General features: G+C 43.4%; 1 protein-coding gene across 1 annotated transcript in view; it reads left to right on the top strand.

Moving 5' to 3' along the window:
- LRIG1 (leucine rich repeats and immunoglobulin like domains 1) overlaps positions 1-16,614 on the top strand; it is a 96,209-nt gene that overhangs the window by 48,861 nt on the left and 30,734 nt on the right. The window contains 2 exon segments of the mRNA XM_074835945.1: positions 13,587-13,724; positions 14,742-14,885. Of these exon segments, the coding sequence (XP_074692046.1) occupies positions 13,587-13,724; positions 14,742-14,885 (282 nt within the window).

Genomic DNA, 16,614 nt, shown 5'->3' with positions numbered 1-16,614 from the left:
GGAGGACTGCAGCTTCAGTTCCTGCCAGTGGGAGCCTCTTTGGGTAACCCGTTAGAGAGCTCAAAACTGCTGCATCTGTGCTGTTTATAGAGAACAGCTCAGGCTTGAGCTACATGAGGTGTGAGCTCACTTCATGTTCTTGACTAGGCGAGAGTAGGTGGTGTTGATAACTGGGAGGTTTGGGCTTAAATGAAGAATTGAGATTTGAGCTACACGATAGTGTAGATGTAGCCTTAGAGGCCATTTGTGGCCTGGGATCCTGCTGTGGCTAATTGCTGTACAAACAGAACAACTGCCTTGACCCCCAAGAGGCTTAGGCTGCAAGTCATCTTTGCTGGAGTTAAAAAAGGATGATCTAACAATTAGAAATAAGGAGAATACGCTGTTAATTCCATCTGGGTCACAGCAAGCGGTTTTGTACTTGTAAGCACAAAATCCAGATGACTCAGATGCAGCCGTGTGCGGGGTCCGGTTGAAGTCAGCAGGCTCTGCTTGTGTGCAGGACGTGTCTTGGGCAGCTCAGACAACCGCGCTGCCTGCCACGCAGCATAATTACTTGCACAAAGAAAACTTCCTCTGGTAAGAAAGGCAAAGTGGTATATGCAGGTGTAGATCCATCAGTGGGAGCAGGTTCACCCCCAGCCCCTGCCTGCATCAGTTCTTACGTGGTGACATGTCTACAGGGACCAATTCTCCAGTGTTTACTCGGGCAATTCCCCTCAGGCTGGAGAGAGAGTTGCTTTCTGAGGATTTGGTCCACGCTGCAGACTACACAGCTTCTATTTTTGAATGTGAATATATTGATGTGGAAAGGTGAATAGAAAGAATGCTGGCAGTCAGGCTGTTCAGTATGCAAGTAATGTACAGGCATGAGATATTCTAAAACCCACCTCTCCTGTTTGTTTTGCTCAGGGTTCATAGTAAGGCTCTAGTGCGTAAAGTCTGCTAGTTTTTGAGGCCAAAGACTGCAAGAGGCTTTCCCAGTGGAGGAAATTCTCATTAATCATGTGCTCCCAAGCACCAGAAGAGACGCTGTTTTGACTTCTCTTTTGGGCTGTTGGAACTGTTCTAATCATTTGCATGTCCTCTTCGAGCTTTCAGATATAATGCGAGTGCATGGAAATGGGAAAGGATCTGGGGCTATTTCAGGGAAGTGAGTAATCATTTTTTTTCTAGAAAAGCAACAGCAGCAAAGCACATAGTTCTCGGACTCACAAAAGAGCACCAGAAAGCAATCTGGGCACGTATAGAGCAGTGTAAAAATTGGCTAGAGGAAAAAGATAGTGAAAGTTGGTGGCAACTCATGGAATACCAGTTATCCCTTGAGGCTGCTTCATTATGTATTTACTAGTGAGGATAACCGTTTTGTGCAGCTGTGGCAGCTTCTTCTGTGAGTAGAGAATTGCTTTTTGCTGGGCTAGGTCTGCTCTGACATCTGTGTGCTTTTTGGCAGGCCGTGCTAGGTTAGTATTTGTTCTGGAGGAAGGAGAGGACACAAGTGGTCTTGTGGGACGGAGTACAAGATTAGGGGTTAGAATACTGGAACAGTATCTTTTCTCTGTGTCCCACACACTCATTACACCCCAAGACCAAGTAAATTCCTGTTTGGGTAGGCCTGCTTCCTCTGAGCTGAAGAGGTGGGGCAGATGTAAACCATCTTCTGGTGCGTTGTCCGAGGGCAGGTGTGTGTCGTGTACAATGCACAAGATGGTTTCCAAGTTCTGTCCCTCTGCAGATCAAGCCTAGATTAGTTGTTAGGGTCACTTCTGACCGTGATCTTTTGTTAAGGTCAATATGAAAAATAGCCTCATATTTGAGCCTTAGAATAGCCCAAACTTGCTACTATTAATATCTATGGTAGACTGTCTCATTTAATGGCATATGGCAAATAAAGCACATGTCTACAAACGCAATTCCTTTGTTAGTCTTCACAGGCTGAGCAGATTTCAAACATAAATAACTTGCTGAGTTGAAAGTTTTTTTTAGCATATTGGAGTTTCCTGCCTAAAAACTGCTGGTAATGGCAATTTAGTTTGCTTGGGGTGAGTAAAAGCAGGGTTGCAGCTGCAATAAAAGCAAGTTAAATTATTTCTGGGTAGAATTCTCTACTCATTTTTCTCTCTGAAAGCTTGGCTGATTCAGTTTTGTAGCGAAATTGCATAAAACCAGGAAACTATCAATTAGTTACTGTTTTCATGCTTTCCTCCCTATTGAGATTGCCCTGTTAGTCCTCATTACCAGCCCTCGGTTTATCCTAGTTGTTAGACCAGTTGTGCTTGCTTGGAGCATCAAATAGATGCCTAGCAAGGAGTAAGAAGGGTGAGGGTAGAATTGTGATTTTATTTTTTTTTTTTTTTAAAGTATGGTGCCATAGAGCACTTCCAAAATCTCTCCATTTTGTTTACTTTCAAGTGTCCTGGAAGACTTGAGAAGAGGCACTCAGTGTCTTTTAGTTCCTCTGCATATAACAAGGCTAAAACTGTTTTAGCAGAGGTGTTAAAAAATGAATCCTGCCCATGTGGTTCAAAGCCCAGTGAGTTAAAACATCAGTTTTGCCATTTACCTCCTGCTCTGTATGATGCTTAGCACTTCCATCATTGCTTCCACTGGCACAGTTAGGAATAATGTGTAATTCAGGATAAAGAAACACTAGTGTAAACAGTGTTCACTAAAATGTGATCCTGCCATGTCTAGGTTGGAAAAGATTAGCAAAAGAATCTCTAGAAAGTTCATTTTTTAAATTAATAAAAGCTGGCTATATGCTGGATTTTTTGTTATTTTTAACCCTTGTTAATTCCCCGATTAACTGCACAGATGAACAGTAGAGATCATGTCAAAAGTTACAATCTTACTCTTGCAAAAACAGCCGTGCTGGGGGCATGCCGGGTGGAAAATCTGACTGCTGGTTAATGCAGATGAGAAAGTGATCGGTCATACCTTTAGATGAAGTGGTCACTTAAAAAGCCACCTTCCCTTCCAAGTGTGTGCATAACTCTTGCTTGTTAACAGGAATTCCGTGTGAATATTGATTGGGAATAAGTGGTTGGGTGAGTACATGTTCTGCCTGTCAAACCATTTAATGTTCAATTGCACATCAGGGAGAATAGCAAAGGCAGCTGGAAAGCTAAATAGGAGTGCAGGGGCGTACGAGTGAAAAGACAACTCTTTTAGTGGTCAGATCTGAGCAGAGAAAAAAGTTGGAGAGAGGGGAAGAATTAAGAGTTGATGGCGAAAGAACCTATAAATGGCTTATTGTTTTTAGATTTAAAATATCTTCTCCTGTCCTATCTATATACTGCAGATCACATGCTGTGTGGAAGCAGTTACTGAACGGAGGAGTGATTAGCATAAACAACCAGGGAAAGGGATTGGACTTTGTGTAATTTTTCAGGTTTGGAAGAACAACACCTTTTGGTGATTTTATTGAAGACTTTCTATTTCCCCCTCCAGATTATGTTCTTGAGACAGTTGTCTTTTTCAAAATAAGCAGAATGAAGAAGTAAATGGTCTTATTAAAGAAGCTTGAACTTTTTTGCTAAGTGGTGATAAATGCTTACCACTGATTTTACAAGATCTTCTCTAGGGAAGCTTGAACAGATAGTGTTTTACACCAGCCTGGCCTAGCACAGTTGCAGTTCTACTTCAAAGCTCAAATTCTCTGTTCCCTGGATCTTTTGACACCTTCTGCAGTTTCCTGAAGCCATCCTTCCTACTTGATACGCTTTATTAATAACAGGGTGCCTAGACTTGTTAAGAAGAGCTATTTTCTTTGCTAACTTGACCATTGCTTTTCCACGTAGGAGCTATTCCTTCTTGCAGGGTGAACGGTCTCAGCCGAGCAGAGCTCCCAGTGAAGTCTGCCCAGAGGCTATTCCTGCTCTGGTGACCTTGCTGACAAGACAGATAAGCCCTTTCAACAGAGCACAAGTGTGTGTCATGTTGGAACAGACTAACCAGCCAGCCTATCTACATCTCTAAAGTGTTAACAGGAGTTTGACTGGCCAATCAAAAAATGTGTTTCTCCAACTACTGCCTTCTTCAAGGGACAACTCTTTTCGCAAGTTCTGCAAGTTCCACGAGACTCAAGAATTTGATGGTCTGGAGAGTAGATGTATTCAAGTGTGGTGTCAGCTATTTACCTGCCTTAGTGTCAGGATCACAGAGCTCTTGTGTAGCTAAATCCACCTGTTTTCATTGTGCTCCTGTCAAAGGTGGGAAAAGCCTGTGTCACATCATGTCTTTCAGGCACAAACAGTCTGCTTGCAATTACAGTTTGGATTAGTGTTGCAGCATCATGGGCAGAGTCATTACATTTGGTTTGCACTTAAATTGCTTCTCTGCTTGTGTATTTTCCCCTCCTCACTCCTGTGGAGAGACAGAAGCAAAACAAAGCCACCCACAAAACACATGCACTCACTAGGCTGTGGTGGATCTTCTTTACTTTGATCATTTGTTACACAAAGAGAAACTAAAATCAGCATCAGGATTTAAGAATAAAAGTGCCTGCATGCCCTGTGATCCTGGACTCTATTGGGTTTCAAATGAAAATGCTTCCCTTCTTGATTAGAAGCGCAAAAGTTGAAAATGAAAAGAGGCTGCAGTCTCTGCTTGGGAGTGGGACAGAGTAGCTGCCCCAGCCTCTGCTCTGGGCTGGTTACACTGATGTCTGGGCTGGATCTGATTCTTAGTGTCTGTTTTTCCTCATCACAAACCTGGCTCCTCTTTGAGGCCAGTGATAAGCATGTGGGGGTGACTAGGCAGCAGCCCTGACATGGAGTGGCTCCTTGTGCTGGGGGCTGTGCAAGTGTGGGGCTGTGGAGAGCAGGAACTCACCAGAGCAGCAAACCATTGGGGGTTGAACTGGGCTTTTTCTTGGCTTCAAGGACTGGCTTATGCATTTAATTTGTGATAGAAAATTGAGTTTGGCTGGCATGTATCAGCAGCAGAAGAAAGCCCTCAAGGTAAAAGTGCAAGAGGAAAAGCCAATGGCAGAGTAAGAGAGTAGCGGACCAAAGTTGTAAGATGTAGAACATGGAAACACTGACCTGACTGTCATCTGCCAGCAACTGAATGACCCCTTTCAAATACTGATGCCGTCCTTCCTTCAAAAGAGGCTCTGCTGAGCCCCACGACCCCATTTAGACAGCTGCTGCAGAGCCATGTGGTTTCCTGAATTCTTGTATGAGAACTGCCATTTACCTTATGTGACTCGTCCTTCTATTCGCATGGGACAGTTCTCCTTAGAGTTCAGAACTCAGCAGGACCTCTCTTCTCAGTGCTTGCTCCGGACTGAGGCCAGGGAATGTGAGAAGATGGAGAGTGACAAGAGCAGTGGTTTGGACTGTTACCTGGAGGAGGAGAGGATGAAAGTCTAGCACAGCTATGAGTGTTCACACACCGGCTGTTTCAAAACCAGCATTGATTATTCTCAGTGACTTAGAGATCCTCTCCCTCCCTGGTGCCAGAGAACTGGCCAAACTGCATTACAAGTTGAGTAGCCCCTGCTGAAGGTCCCTGGCCCCAACCCTTGCAGGTGCATCATCCCTTTGGGGGATGCACATGGTGACTCTGAAGATAATTGCTGAGAAGTTTTGAGGTAGATCTGCACACATGGAGATGAGGGTTGTACTCTGGTATTGAGTTCATAAAAGTTCAGGAAAGCTCCTTACAGAGAAGCTGTGATGATATGAAACATGCTTTGCACAGCCTTTTTTAATGGATCTGTGCCCTTTGTGAATACATCATTTAAAAAGTCTCTGCAGAGTACAATCTTCATGGAACATCTGGTGTAACAAGAAGAGAGCAGAAACTGGTCCTCTTGGAACCACCTTGTTGCTGATGGGGGGACTGAGACTGTCTTGTCTTCAGGAATCTTAATTTGCTTTGATGTTATAACAGGTTGTGTAATCTGCTGAAGTGATAAGACAGCCTCTGTTTTAAAGATGACTAACTTCTAATCCTGCCTGTCCCACACATTTTGCTCTGTTAATGGAATTGAATGCCAAAGGCTTAGAAAGTTAGGTGTTGCAAAAAATATCCAAAATCATATGGTGGCAAGTCAAAAAAGTCTAATGAAAGTAAGTGCAGATCAAAGTGAGGGAGAAAACTTTAAAAATTACATCACTTACCTCAGTGGATCTAACACACAGCATAGTCATCTAACAAGTCAGAAAGTTTACATAAATGTTGCTTGTGCAGAAATATCCTAAGAGAATAAGTATTTCGCCGGATGTGGTGGTTTTTTGGTTACATTAGAAGAAAGTCTTTCCTATGCAGTTCATACTGAACCTAACAAAGGCCTTAAATGTGCATCAACTCCAGGCCCTTACTGATGTCCATCTGCTATGAAAGTCAGCTTCTAAAGAGTATGATGCTTGATGTCTGCCTAACTCTTACCTAAGTGGCTGCCTTACGAAAGAGCTATGAGAGTGTGTCTGGCAGGAGGATAACATCTGCCCATGATCGGGTACCCAGGGCCCAAGGATGCTCAGAGGCCACACTTGGACTGCACCAGGGTCAACAGTTGCAGTCTGTCAGGGAGGCAGATGAATTTGGTCCTGTGGGTGGGCACAGAGTAACCCTTAATAGATAGTGAAAACATAGCCCTTGAGCCATGCTGGACTCACATGAATAGTTCTGTTGACTGCAGTGGAACTATTTGTTTGTGTAATAGTTTGCTTGTGGGAATAAGTAGTTCATAACACAGCCCTGTGCAGTATCTCTGACTTGACTTGCAGATGGCTGCTACTCTCAGGTCCAAAGGGAAGACTTAGAAAATCTCATCTCCCAGACTGCTTTCTGACTCTAAACGTTCATGACCTGGAACAAAGATGCAGTCACTTCACTGTGAAAAGTTGCATTTTTCTGCCCCCCTCCTCCTTCAAAAAAACCAAAACCAGCAAACAACTAAACAAAACAAGAAAAAAAAAAACCCCAAACATGTTGTTTTTTGACCCCCTTGTCTGTCCCAGCCTTCATCTAGCTGTGGGTATTTTGCTTCATGCTTGTCCATATACTAAATGACCAACACAGGGCAAGAAAGTAATCTGATGCATGAAAGCCCCCTGAAATATATCTGTTCTGAAGCTGATGTACAGCAGATGGAGAAATGCCTTTAGACTTTCTGCCGTAGTTTGATGTAGCTGGAATAGCTCTGTCAGCCTGTTCTTGCTTTACGCTTACATATATGATGGTTTTAAGTGAAAAACTGTAAAATGGTCGTGGATTTTGTTTGCTGCATCTTGGAAAGTCCTTTTTTTTTTTTTTTTTTTTTTTTTGAAGGAGTGCTAGGGAGAGGGAAGATCCTGACATACAGCCTCAGGCAGAGCATGTAAACCTTTAAGGGAAAGTTAGAATACCTGTAAAAATTACACAAGGGGTTTTTTTGCTCATATGTTGGGTGGTTGGTTGGGGTGTTTTGTGTGACTGACCTGAAAATGCAGTGGCTGCTTGGTCTGCCACTTCTCTGCTCTTGTGCGTGCGGCCGGCACCTGAACAAACAGAGCTGTATCTGCGGCAGCCTGGGACTCTGCCAGGATTCCTCAGGGAAGGAGTGATTCAGAGCATCTGAGAAAAGTGGGGGCTGCTTCCATGCATCCTTGCTTCCTGCCCAGACAATAACCCATGCAGCCTTGCTCTGAAAGGACAGTGGGGCTGTTCCCATAAGCAAATACAGCACATGTTGTATTGGATAAAAATGTACATTCTTGTAATGGTATGAAATCTTGAGCCTCATAGATTATCCTGGCAAGGCTGCCATGACAGTGTAAGGTGTCAGATAGTGAGGTTTTCCCAGAGCAGTTGGGAGCATGAGGGTTTATGCACTTTGGGCAGGTCAGCCTTTCAGGGAAGGTCTCATGTGAAGAACTAGAGGACTGTGTGCCACAGATTTCCAGCATGTCACCTGCATGTTTACTTCATCTTCTGCTGCAGGCATAGCTTCACTACTCCAAGGCAGATCTTACACAACTTACAGCACAGAAGAGAAATTTTTCTAGGATAAAAGTCTTTGGAGGCAAAAAAATAAATTACAAGTAAAATATTAAAATTGTGTAAGAAGTTCTGCATTGATAAACTGTACAAACTTTGAGTCATTGGGACCTGGACATCAGCTTTGACATTCTCATCTTTCCTTCTTTCCATACATTCATAAGAATCACTTGGGACACATCTTGAGTTACTGGTTGGTTGTTCTGGTCACCTTATTACAAACATTTCTGTTGCTGCTGTTTGTAAACACAAACACATCTTCCAGATTATTGGTTCCCCTTTATCCTTGTCAGGAAAATTGCTTGGGTATTGCCTTCTACTCAAACTATGATTTTTAAAAAACTTTTTCTCTTAATTTTTTTGTGTGTGTAGTGAGTGGTGGGCTAAAATCAGATGGCAGATCACCTAAGGTGAGAGTTTAGGAACCCAGGTCTTGAATCTCTTCAGTGTTTCTAAGAGGATCAGTATTAAATCTTTGTCTTCTCTGATTTGAGAAGGTAGAGGAAGAGGAGGGCAGGCAATTCCAGGCATTGGTTAGTCACAGTGTATGTGATCCGTCTCCTCTTATAGTGCCTCTGATCTTGTTCTCTTTGCATGGCCTGTCTCTGACACCAAACCTCGCCTGTCCTTCAGTAACAAACCCCATAACTCTTTCTGGCTCCAGCATTTAGTTTCTTCAATACTTTCCCTGTATGGAAGTGTTAACCAAACCCTGAACTTTTTAATCTCTCCATTTCTAGTCTTGTGATCTCCCCCGTATGCTAATTTTGAAAATGTGCTGGCGTATTAATAGAACCCTACCCAAGGTGCGGAGCCTCTCTTTTGAAGCTTGATTTTATTTTTGATGCCTGTAACAGGTGTTGGTTTAATAGGTTTGCTGTATTATGGCTCTTTTTTTTTTTTTTTTTGAGCCTAGCCAGCTCTGTAAGCTGACACTACATGAAGGCCAAGCATGTGACTTCTCCCTGCCTTGAGCCTCACTTCACACCAAACATTTGCACTGCAGACTCCCAGCAGCCAAGCAGCCTTAATTCAAGCTTTGTCTAAACCAGGAGGTTTTGTACTGATTGTATTTAAATCAGACCAACTAAAGCCCCTCGTACATTCCCATCTGAGGGTCTGTTTGCTTTGATTTTCCCCTGTCAGCTTTCTAATGGGCAGCTGCTGAGGGGAAGTGAACGTGGCTCGAACAACAAAGGAGCATGTTTGCGCTGCTCTCTGCATCGATTTCACACAAGTAGTTTGAAGCCATGGTCTAAATTAAACTGATTAGTGTTCTCCAAAGGACAGGCTTGCTGCAAAGAGGAAGGTGAATTCTTCTCCTATTAGGTCTAGTGGAAAATGTTTCACAGCCTGTTTATCAAATAAATATTCACAAAGACGCTTCGAACTAGGAAACCCACCGGGATTAAAGTGTAACTTTACCTCTAAAATACAAGCTGAGATTCCTGGAAATGCTGCAAGCTTTTGACTTTGTGCCACCTGTTGTTTTCCTGCCACCCCCTTCGGCTCCCTCCCGACTTAGAGCAAACCCAAACACGCTTTGGCTTCCCTGGAACATTTTGCTTGTTTTTCTGTCTCGCGGCAGCCCGGAGGAGCACAGAGCATGCGTTCGCTCCCTGACGTGGTCCTCACGGCCTTGGTTCAGCAAATTGCTGGCTGAGGTTAATCCAGATCTCTTAGAATCCTGAGGGGTCTGTTCAAGAGTGGTGCAAGGGTTTATAGAGGCTGCACTGCCTTGGGTGCGGGCGGGTTCAGCAGTGATGGCTGGAGGGAGGGTAGCTTCCCTCAGCTCTCCTCTCTCTGTTTGCAGCTGTAGCTGGTGCTGACCTGAGGGCAAAGCAGTTCCTGAACAAGTGCCATATGTATGCAGTTTAGTGTGAAAGTAATCCATTGCTGACTTGGAGTTACCTTAGTTTGGCACTAAGATGTTACAGTTCAATATCTACATTAGCTGCAAATGAGGTGAGGTTGGGTATGAACTGGGGAGTTCAACTGTTTTAGACTGATCCTCCCATATTCATGAGCAAACCACAGTGTAATTGGATGGGCTCCTTAGTTCCTATGATTTCTTTTTCACTTGAACTGCTTTCACACCAGATTCTTAGTCCTCAGTGAAGGCAGTCCTGCATCATCCTAGTCTGGTAGTATGTTCCCATACACATTGGTAAACCGGAGGTAGAGAGGGGTTAAGAAACTTGCCCAAGGCAGATGAGTCAGTGCCAGAGCTGGGAATAGAAACTAAGGGACTTGGCTCCTGCTCCAGGCTCTGATTGCACAATCTCACATTGAAGCCCTGTCATCGTACACTTTTGAGGTGACACTGGCTGAAGCGAGGCAGGGAAAGCAGTTTCCAGGCTGTGATACCTAAGGAGAGGGGAGAGGAAAAGACTCCTGGAGGCAAATTGGTTGTGGAAGCACCGATAATTTGTTGCAGTTGGTACTAAAATTTGATCTGTCACCTTTGAAGCCAACAAAGTGTAAACTAAGGAGTGAGTTGGGAAAATTCCAGCCTTTTTCCAGTCACTACTAAAGGGGAGAGGCAAAGTCATAACGTCACTGGTCTTTTTTTCTGTAAAACACTCTTGCAATGAGATTGGGAACAAAAGCAGGCGAGCTGAAAGGATCCAAGTAATAACAGGAAGGGTTAAATCCCATTTCAGCTCTTACTGAAAGAATGAAAAATAAAATGTAATCAAGCTAGTAAAGGGTTTGGACTATCTTGCGTTCATGTCGCATGCTGTGTATAGGAAAAGTCAGCTGGGCTGCTTTTGTTTGAAGTGCAGTCCTTTGAGAGGGTGCAGTGCTTTGCAGCGAACTGTCTGACAATCCCCAGCTGGGACTGGCCAGGGATGGTGTTTGGAGCTGAGAGTTACATTTGGAGTCAGATCGTGTTTCAAGGAGATGGAGAGAGGGAGAGAAAGGAGCGTGTTTTTTTTTTTTTTCCTGTGTGAAATAATGCATCCATCTAATCTGCCAGTTGTAGCACATGAAAAGCAAGAGGCAAATGGACAGAAGTCACCTGGAAACTGCGAATGTGCCTCAAACAAAAGAGTTCTTTACTTGTCCTTTTCTTCCCTTCTTAAAGCCTGTCTTCTGGGTTGGTCTGGGAGATCTGGCACGCATATTGGATATACATTGAGCAGCTAAAGCACAGAAATATTAATACTCTCAAAAAATAACATTGGCTTCTGAAGAGCACTTCACGTCCAGACTCACTCTGTGCTCTCAGTCCCTTGCAGACTTAGCTGCCCTGCACAGGGATTGTCAGGTAATTTATAGATTCTCCACATTCATTTGTACAAGCCTTCATTTCCTGTTAATTTATGGCCGATTCATCTCAGCCATTACAGCCTAGATGAGATCAGAGTTGAACTCACAGCCCCTGCTTCAGGAGAGCTCCAGAAAACATGCTTGGGCTTTGCTTTCACTTACGTCTGTAATGAGGCACTTTCCTGAATCAGGGTCACACACCTGTTTAATGGACTCTCTTCTTTTGAGGAGGAAAAAAAGATTGAAATTTTTGAACTTGCTGGTTCTACTAATTGAGTTCACTGCAGAAGAAACTAGTCCTTGGGGAAAAGAAATCCTTCTCGCCCATGTGTTCAACTTATGGAGGTCACAAAATTCTGAGTATAGTGAATTTTCCTGTAGTTTAGTCTCACTATCGTATAAATTCACAGGACCTCTATTCCACTGTGTGTGTGGATGTGAAAATTCAGTCTTTATTCCTAGCTGTAAATGAATATTGGTCATTTGGATAGTAGCCATATCACTGCCTCTTATACAGTTTGTGGTTGCAGAGACCTGTGTGCTTGTAACCCATGGAATAGCCAGTTCGGGGGACGTAAGTTATGACTTTCCTTTGATTTTTCTTGACAACTTTTTGCATCGTATTAGCAGCACACTGCTATAGTGGTGTAAAATTTGTCCTTAATATTTTGTGAGCCTGCACTGAATTAATTAAGTAGCATTTAAACTCTTTAGTCAGAGCAGCATTTCTGCAAATGTTTCCTCAGTATAAGCGAGGGTCACATGCTGGCTGTTTAAAGGGTGAGTCTCCAGAAGCAAATTGTTCTGGGAATGCAGTTTTTACCCTCTTCCTGTTACGGACACCAGCAAATGTGGTGGTGAAACAATCTGGTTTTAATAATAGGGAGGGTAAGGGAGCAGATCACAGTGCAGGGAGTGAGTCCCTTGCCATGTGCTATTGGTATTTTCTTTTGGAGGGAGGGGTTTTCTTTGAAAGGGGCTTGTCTGAACCCCTGGAAGAGCCTGAAATGGGTGTGAGGCTGGAGAAGACTGGCTCCTAGACACCCATCAGCTTCACTGCCTGGAAGGCTGTGGTCAGTTTTTTTTGTTTCAAAGAGCTGATGCTTTGTCGGGAGAGCTGGGACGGCCTGGTTGGCATTCAAGATGCTTTCACTGGCTGCTGTCTCCTCTTCTCATTACTCAGTGGGTAGCCGGCCGGATTAAGGCACAGTACTTGTCTGAACCGTCTCTACTATCTCTTATTATTCAGCAAGTTCTCAAGTGTCTGGTGAGCATCTCTGTTTGGAGTGCCTCACTCATAGCCTTGCCAATAATATCAGTGACTGGTCTAAATTCACATCAGGCATGTGCTCTACTTGTGACTAATGCACAATGTATTTTTTTAATTGATTACTGTTCTCTCTACTGATTCAGGCCACAAAGGAGTCAGAGGGAGGGACTCAGGGGATTTTTAGTTAGACCTTGTTGAGTACAGATGAGGTCTAGAGGTATTTAACTGTTTGATGGCTGTGGAAACCCTGAGGACAGCTTGTAGTACCTTCTCTGAAGAAAAACATTAGATTGAATCCTTCAGGCTGGTGCTGGTAAGGCAGCAAACACAGGTGATCGTTGTAGGGTCTGATCCTGCAGTTGGTGCTTGGGCAGAGCACTGGAACTGCAGAGTTGTCCTGATTGCACAGTGGAACAAAGGTAGCAAAAGGTGAGGAAACATTTGCAAGGACATTTGCAAGCCATCTTACAGTATTTCTTTGTGTTACAAATCATTGTAACATAGTCCAAAGCTGGGAGTTTTCAGAAGAATCCTTAGGAATTAAGGAAATGGTGTTTTGTAAATTTTGCTAAGATAATATTTACTTATTTGTCTGCTGCTCTGAAAATCCCATCTTCTGTGTAAAACATTGGCAGGTTGCTTAAACTGTTGATCAGCAGTCCTTGCCTGTGGGTAAAATCTAGACCTGCAGTCCTTGCATGTAACAAATCCATTCTGGAAGTGAAGGCTTGTAGGAGACCAAGCACAAATTACTGGAAGAAAAACTGATGGAGTCAATGATTCTGTAGAAGGGAAGAGTCTTGTACCATACCAGAAAAAGTGCCTGGAAGCTTAGAAATATCTGTGAGCTAGTCTCTCCAGCCATAGGAGCAGCATGGGGATTAGGGAAGGTCTCTCTGGTGTGGATTTCTCCTTGGACAGCTGTTGAAGAAGCACCATAAGTCTGAGTGTATGAACTCAGGGGCCAGCCTGTGGGCCTGCTGCGGCCTCGGATATTCTTTCTGTTTTTCTAAGAGAACTAAATTGTCTCCGTTTCTCCTCCTGACTGTTTCAGGCATCACAACAGGATCCGCAGCATTGAAGCAAGTCAACTGAAGCCCTACGTTACCCTGGAAACGTTGGACCTGAGTTTCAATGACATCACGGAAATCCGAAACGGCTGCTTTCCACAGGGACTTCACATAAAGGAGCTGTGAGTTTTTCTTGTTGGGAACAGCTTTTGTTGAGTTACCACAGCAGAGAAAAGGGCCTCAAACCTTCTTTAAAAAAAGGAGGGGGAATGGATGTAAAGTATGCAAAGAAGAATTAGAAGGCAGCACAGTCTCCCTACTGTCAGGTTATTTTTTGAGCTCTGTCTTTCTGCTTTCTGATGTATCTGTAAAGAATGCAGATTATTATGAATTGTGTTGCATGGGAATATTGCAATAGGGAAAAGGTATCCTGCATCCTTTAGGTGTGGGTGTCTTTATAGCTGGAAACCTAGAAGCCAGAACAACTGTCTGCACCGCAGACCTTTGTCTCTTGCCCGGTGGGAAGTGTATATGCTGTTTCCCAGATCAGCCCATGTGCATCTGGAAGAGGGGAGGGGGAATGACTATTTCATCATGGAAGTGGCTACTGAATGTTAAGAACAGAAATTTCTCATTGGTTATTCAGAGAAAACCAGGGGTTAAGCAGAGTAGTTTGCCTATTCAGAGAAACATAAAATAATCTGTGTTTTAGTTACCTTTGAAGAGGTGCAGACAGATAATCTACTTGCATTGAAGTTTACACTTAAATTCCTGCCCCTGGTTGTAAGAGGGTATAAGAGAGTGGTGTTGTGGCTGATGTTTGCCTGTTGTCCTGTAAAAACAGCCTCTGTGGCTAAGACTAGGGTACAAGAGTATGGAAGATCCTGGGACAGATGCTGAGGGGAAAAATGGGGAATGAATAGAGTCATCCTGCATTGGAATATTCTCCAGTTTCTGGCTTCCACTCCCAATTGCCTTGCTGAGGTAGGAGGGTTTCAAGGAACTCTTGGGAAGTGTGCAGTACCTCTCCACGATTGTCACCTGTCTCTGGGAAGGGCACTGTGCTCTTTTTGCAGCCAGAAATCCAACTGATTCGAAGCCACCTCTGTAATTTCACCAGCCTGTCTGGAGACCAACCAAATGCTGATAAAAGGAGATTTCTGACAGAGTTGTTCATTTTCTGCTGTGATTTATTCCAGTTACCTGGGGAGCAACAGAATCAGCACCCTGGAGCCTGGTGCTTTTGATAGTCTGTCACGGTCCCTGCTAACACTTCGTCTGAGTAAAAACAGGATCACTCAGCTTCCTGTCAAGGCGTTCAGGCTACCCAGGCTAATACAACTGTGAGTAGAAATGTGCATTTTAATTAAGTTCAGCCACACTTTATGGAGACAAAATGTCCCTGAGGATATACACACCAAATGTCACCCTTCCTCACCTGCTATCTATAAAACTTAGAATACATTATGCAGTATTCCTCCTCTAGCACCTAATAAAACACATCGGGAGAAGGTCCTTTTTGTCTTGTAACTACTGGCTTTTCAGGCCATTCTTCTGATCAGGTGGGAAGGGAGGGATGCTGCACCAGACATCAGCATCTTGTGCACTTGACAGCATAAGACAAATCCATTCCCTTGAAAGCTGCTGGTGTCTGTGGTGCAGGAGAGGTTTGGGAGATGTTTCTATTGTGAGTGACAAAGCTCGACTACCATGTTAATTTTTCAGGACCACACAGGTATCTTTATGTGGCAATAAAAAAAGCAATGACGGAAGGTTGTTAAACTGTGAGGTGATATTTGGGCAGAGAAAATAGCACTCTAGATGAGTTAACACACACATCGTTCTTGTCCTGCCTGCGGTCTGTGTGGCAGGAGCTGCATGGGGGACACATAGACATCTGCAGCTATAAATATGCTTTATGTGTAAAATAGTAACACTAATGGTTTAGCTTTTCCTTTCTGCTGGAGAAATGGGCTCAGCCTGAGGCCCGTTGCAATCTTTCCATCAAATTTGATAGGCAAAAGGTCAACCTCTGTCTGTTAACATAAAGTCCACAAAAGCTGTTGGAAATCACACCTCTAAATGGCAACCTCTTGATTGAGACACAAATCCTTATGCCAAGATGTGTCTAAGGAATGGGTGTGCATCTGTGCTTGCATACACGTAGGATTTATAGCCAGTTTGGGCTTAAACAGTGTGACACAACAGCATATGCATCTTAAAAGTCTGTTGCCTCTCAGTTGGAAGTTACTGTCCATTGACTGAGAGCTTGTAATTCACTGTGTTCATCTGCATCGTGTGCGAAACTAATAAAAACAAGGGTCAACTCAATCTGTTTAGGAACACAGTTTTCACTGAAAGTTGGAGTAATTGGTACTCTTAAAGACAGTCTCACAGCTGGTTGTTTAACCCTATAAATAAACATGAATGTATTTCAAGTTATACCGACTCAATGCATTGTAGAATTTGTGTACACTTCTTTTTGTGGCAAAGCGTAGCTCACTGGTAGCCTAGGAAGTGCAGTAAGGCAAGAGACTTTAGGACTGCAAACTTTTTAATTGCTTACTTGACTTTAATTACACTCAACTTGAGTGCAAGGTCAGCGTATTTTTTTTAGGCAGTTAAAAAGTAAGCTTAAAGTTTCTACGGTTTCCTCGTCTTTTTCAAAACGAGTTCTGATGTTGTAACCTCCACCATTTTCTTCAACACAAACACTGAATAGGGAACTTAGGTTAGTCTTGGATGTGCAGAAAGGTACCTTTTTTAAAAGCTCTGTTTTCAGCTTTAGTGCATTGTGTCAATGAAGTTTTCCACTGATTTTATGGAACTGGCGTTTCACCTGGTATGTCTGGGTCTAGTAATCCACAAGACTGTTTGAAATGGGTTGGTAAAATGTGCTGTGATGATGTTCATATTGCTATTCAGAAAAAAGGTATTCCTAAAATTTAGGAGTCCCTCCCCACCCGGAGCGGGGAGGGAGGGAAGTTAATGAAGCAAGTTGGAGATCTTTGTATATGCAAAATACTAAGACTGCTTTGTCCTTGGAAACAACTTGTTTCATTCTTTATTAGC

Source organism: Strix aluco, chromosome 11 (assembly GCF_031877795.1).
Source record: "Strix aluco isolate bStrAlu1 chromosome 11, bStrAlu1.hap1, whole genome shotgun sequence".
In the NCBI taxonomy this organism is placed as follows: Eukaryota; Metazoa; Chordata; class Aves; order Strigiformes; family Strigidae; genus Strix; species Strix aluco.
Note: the sequence above shows the minus strand (reverse complement) of the source record. Positions and strands in the feature narration are given on the sequence as shown.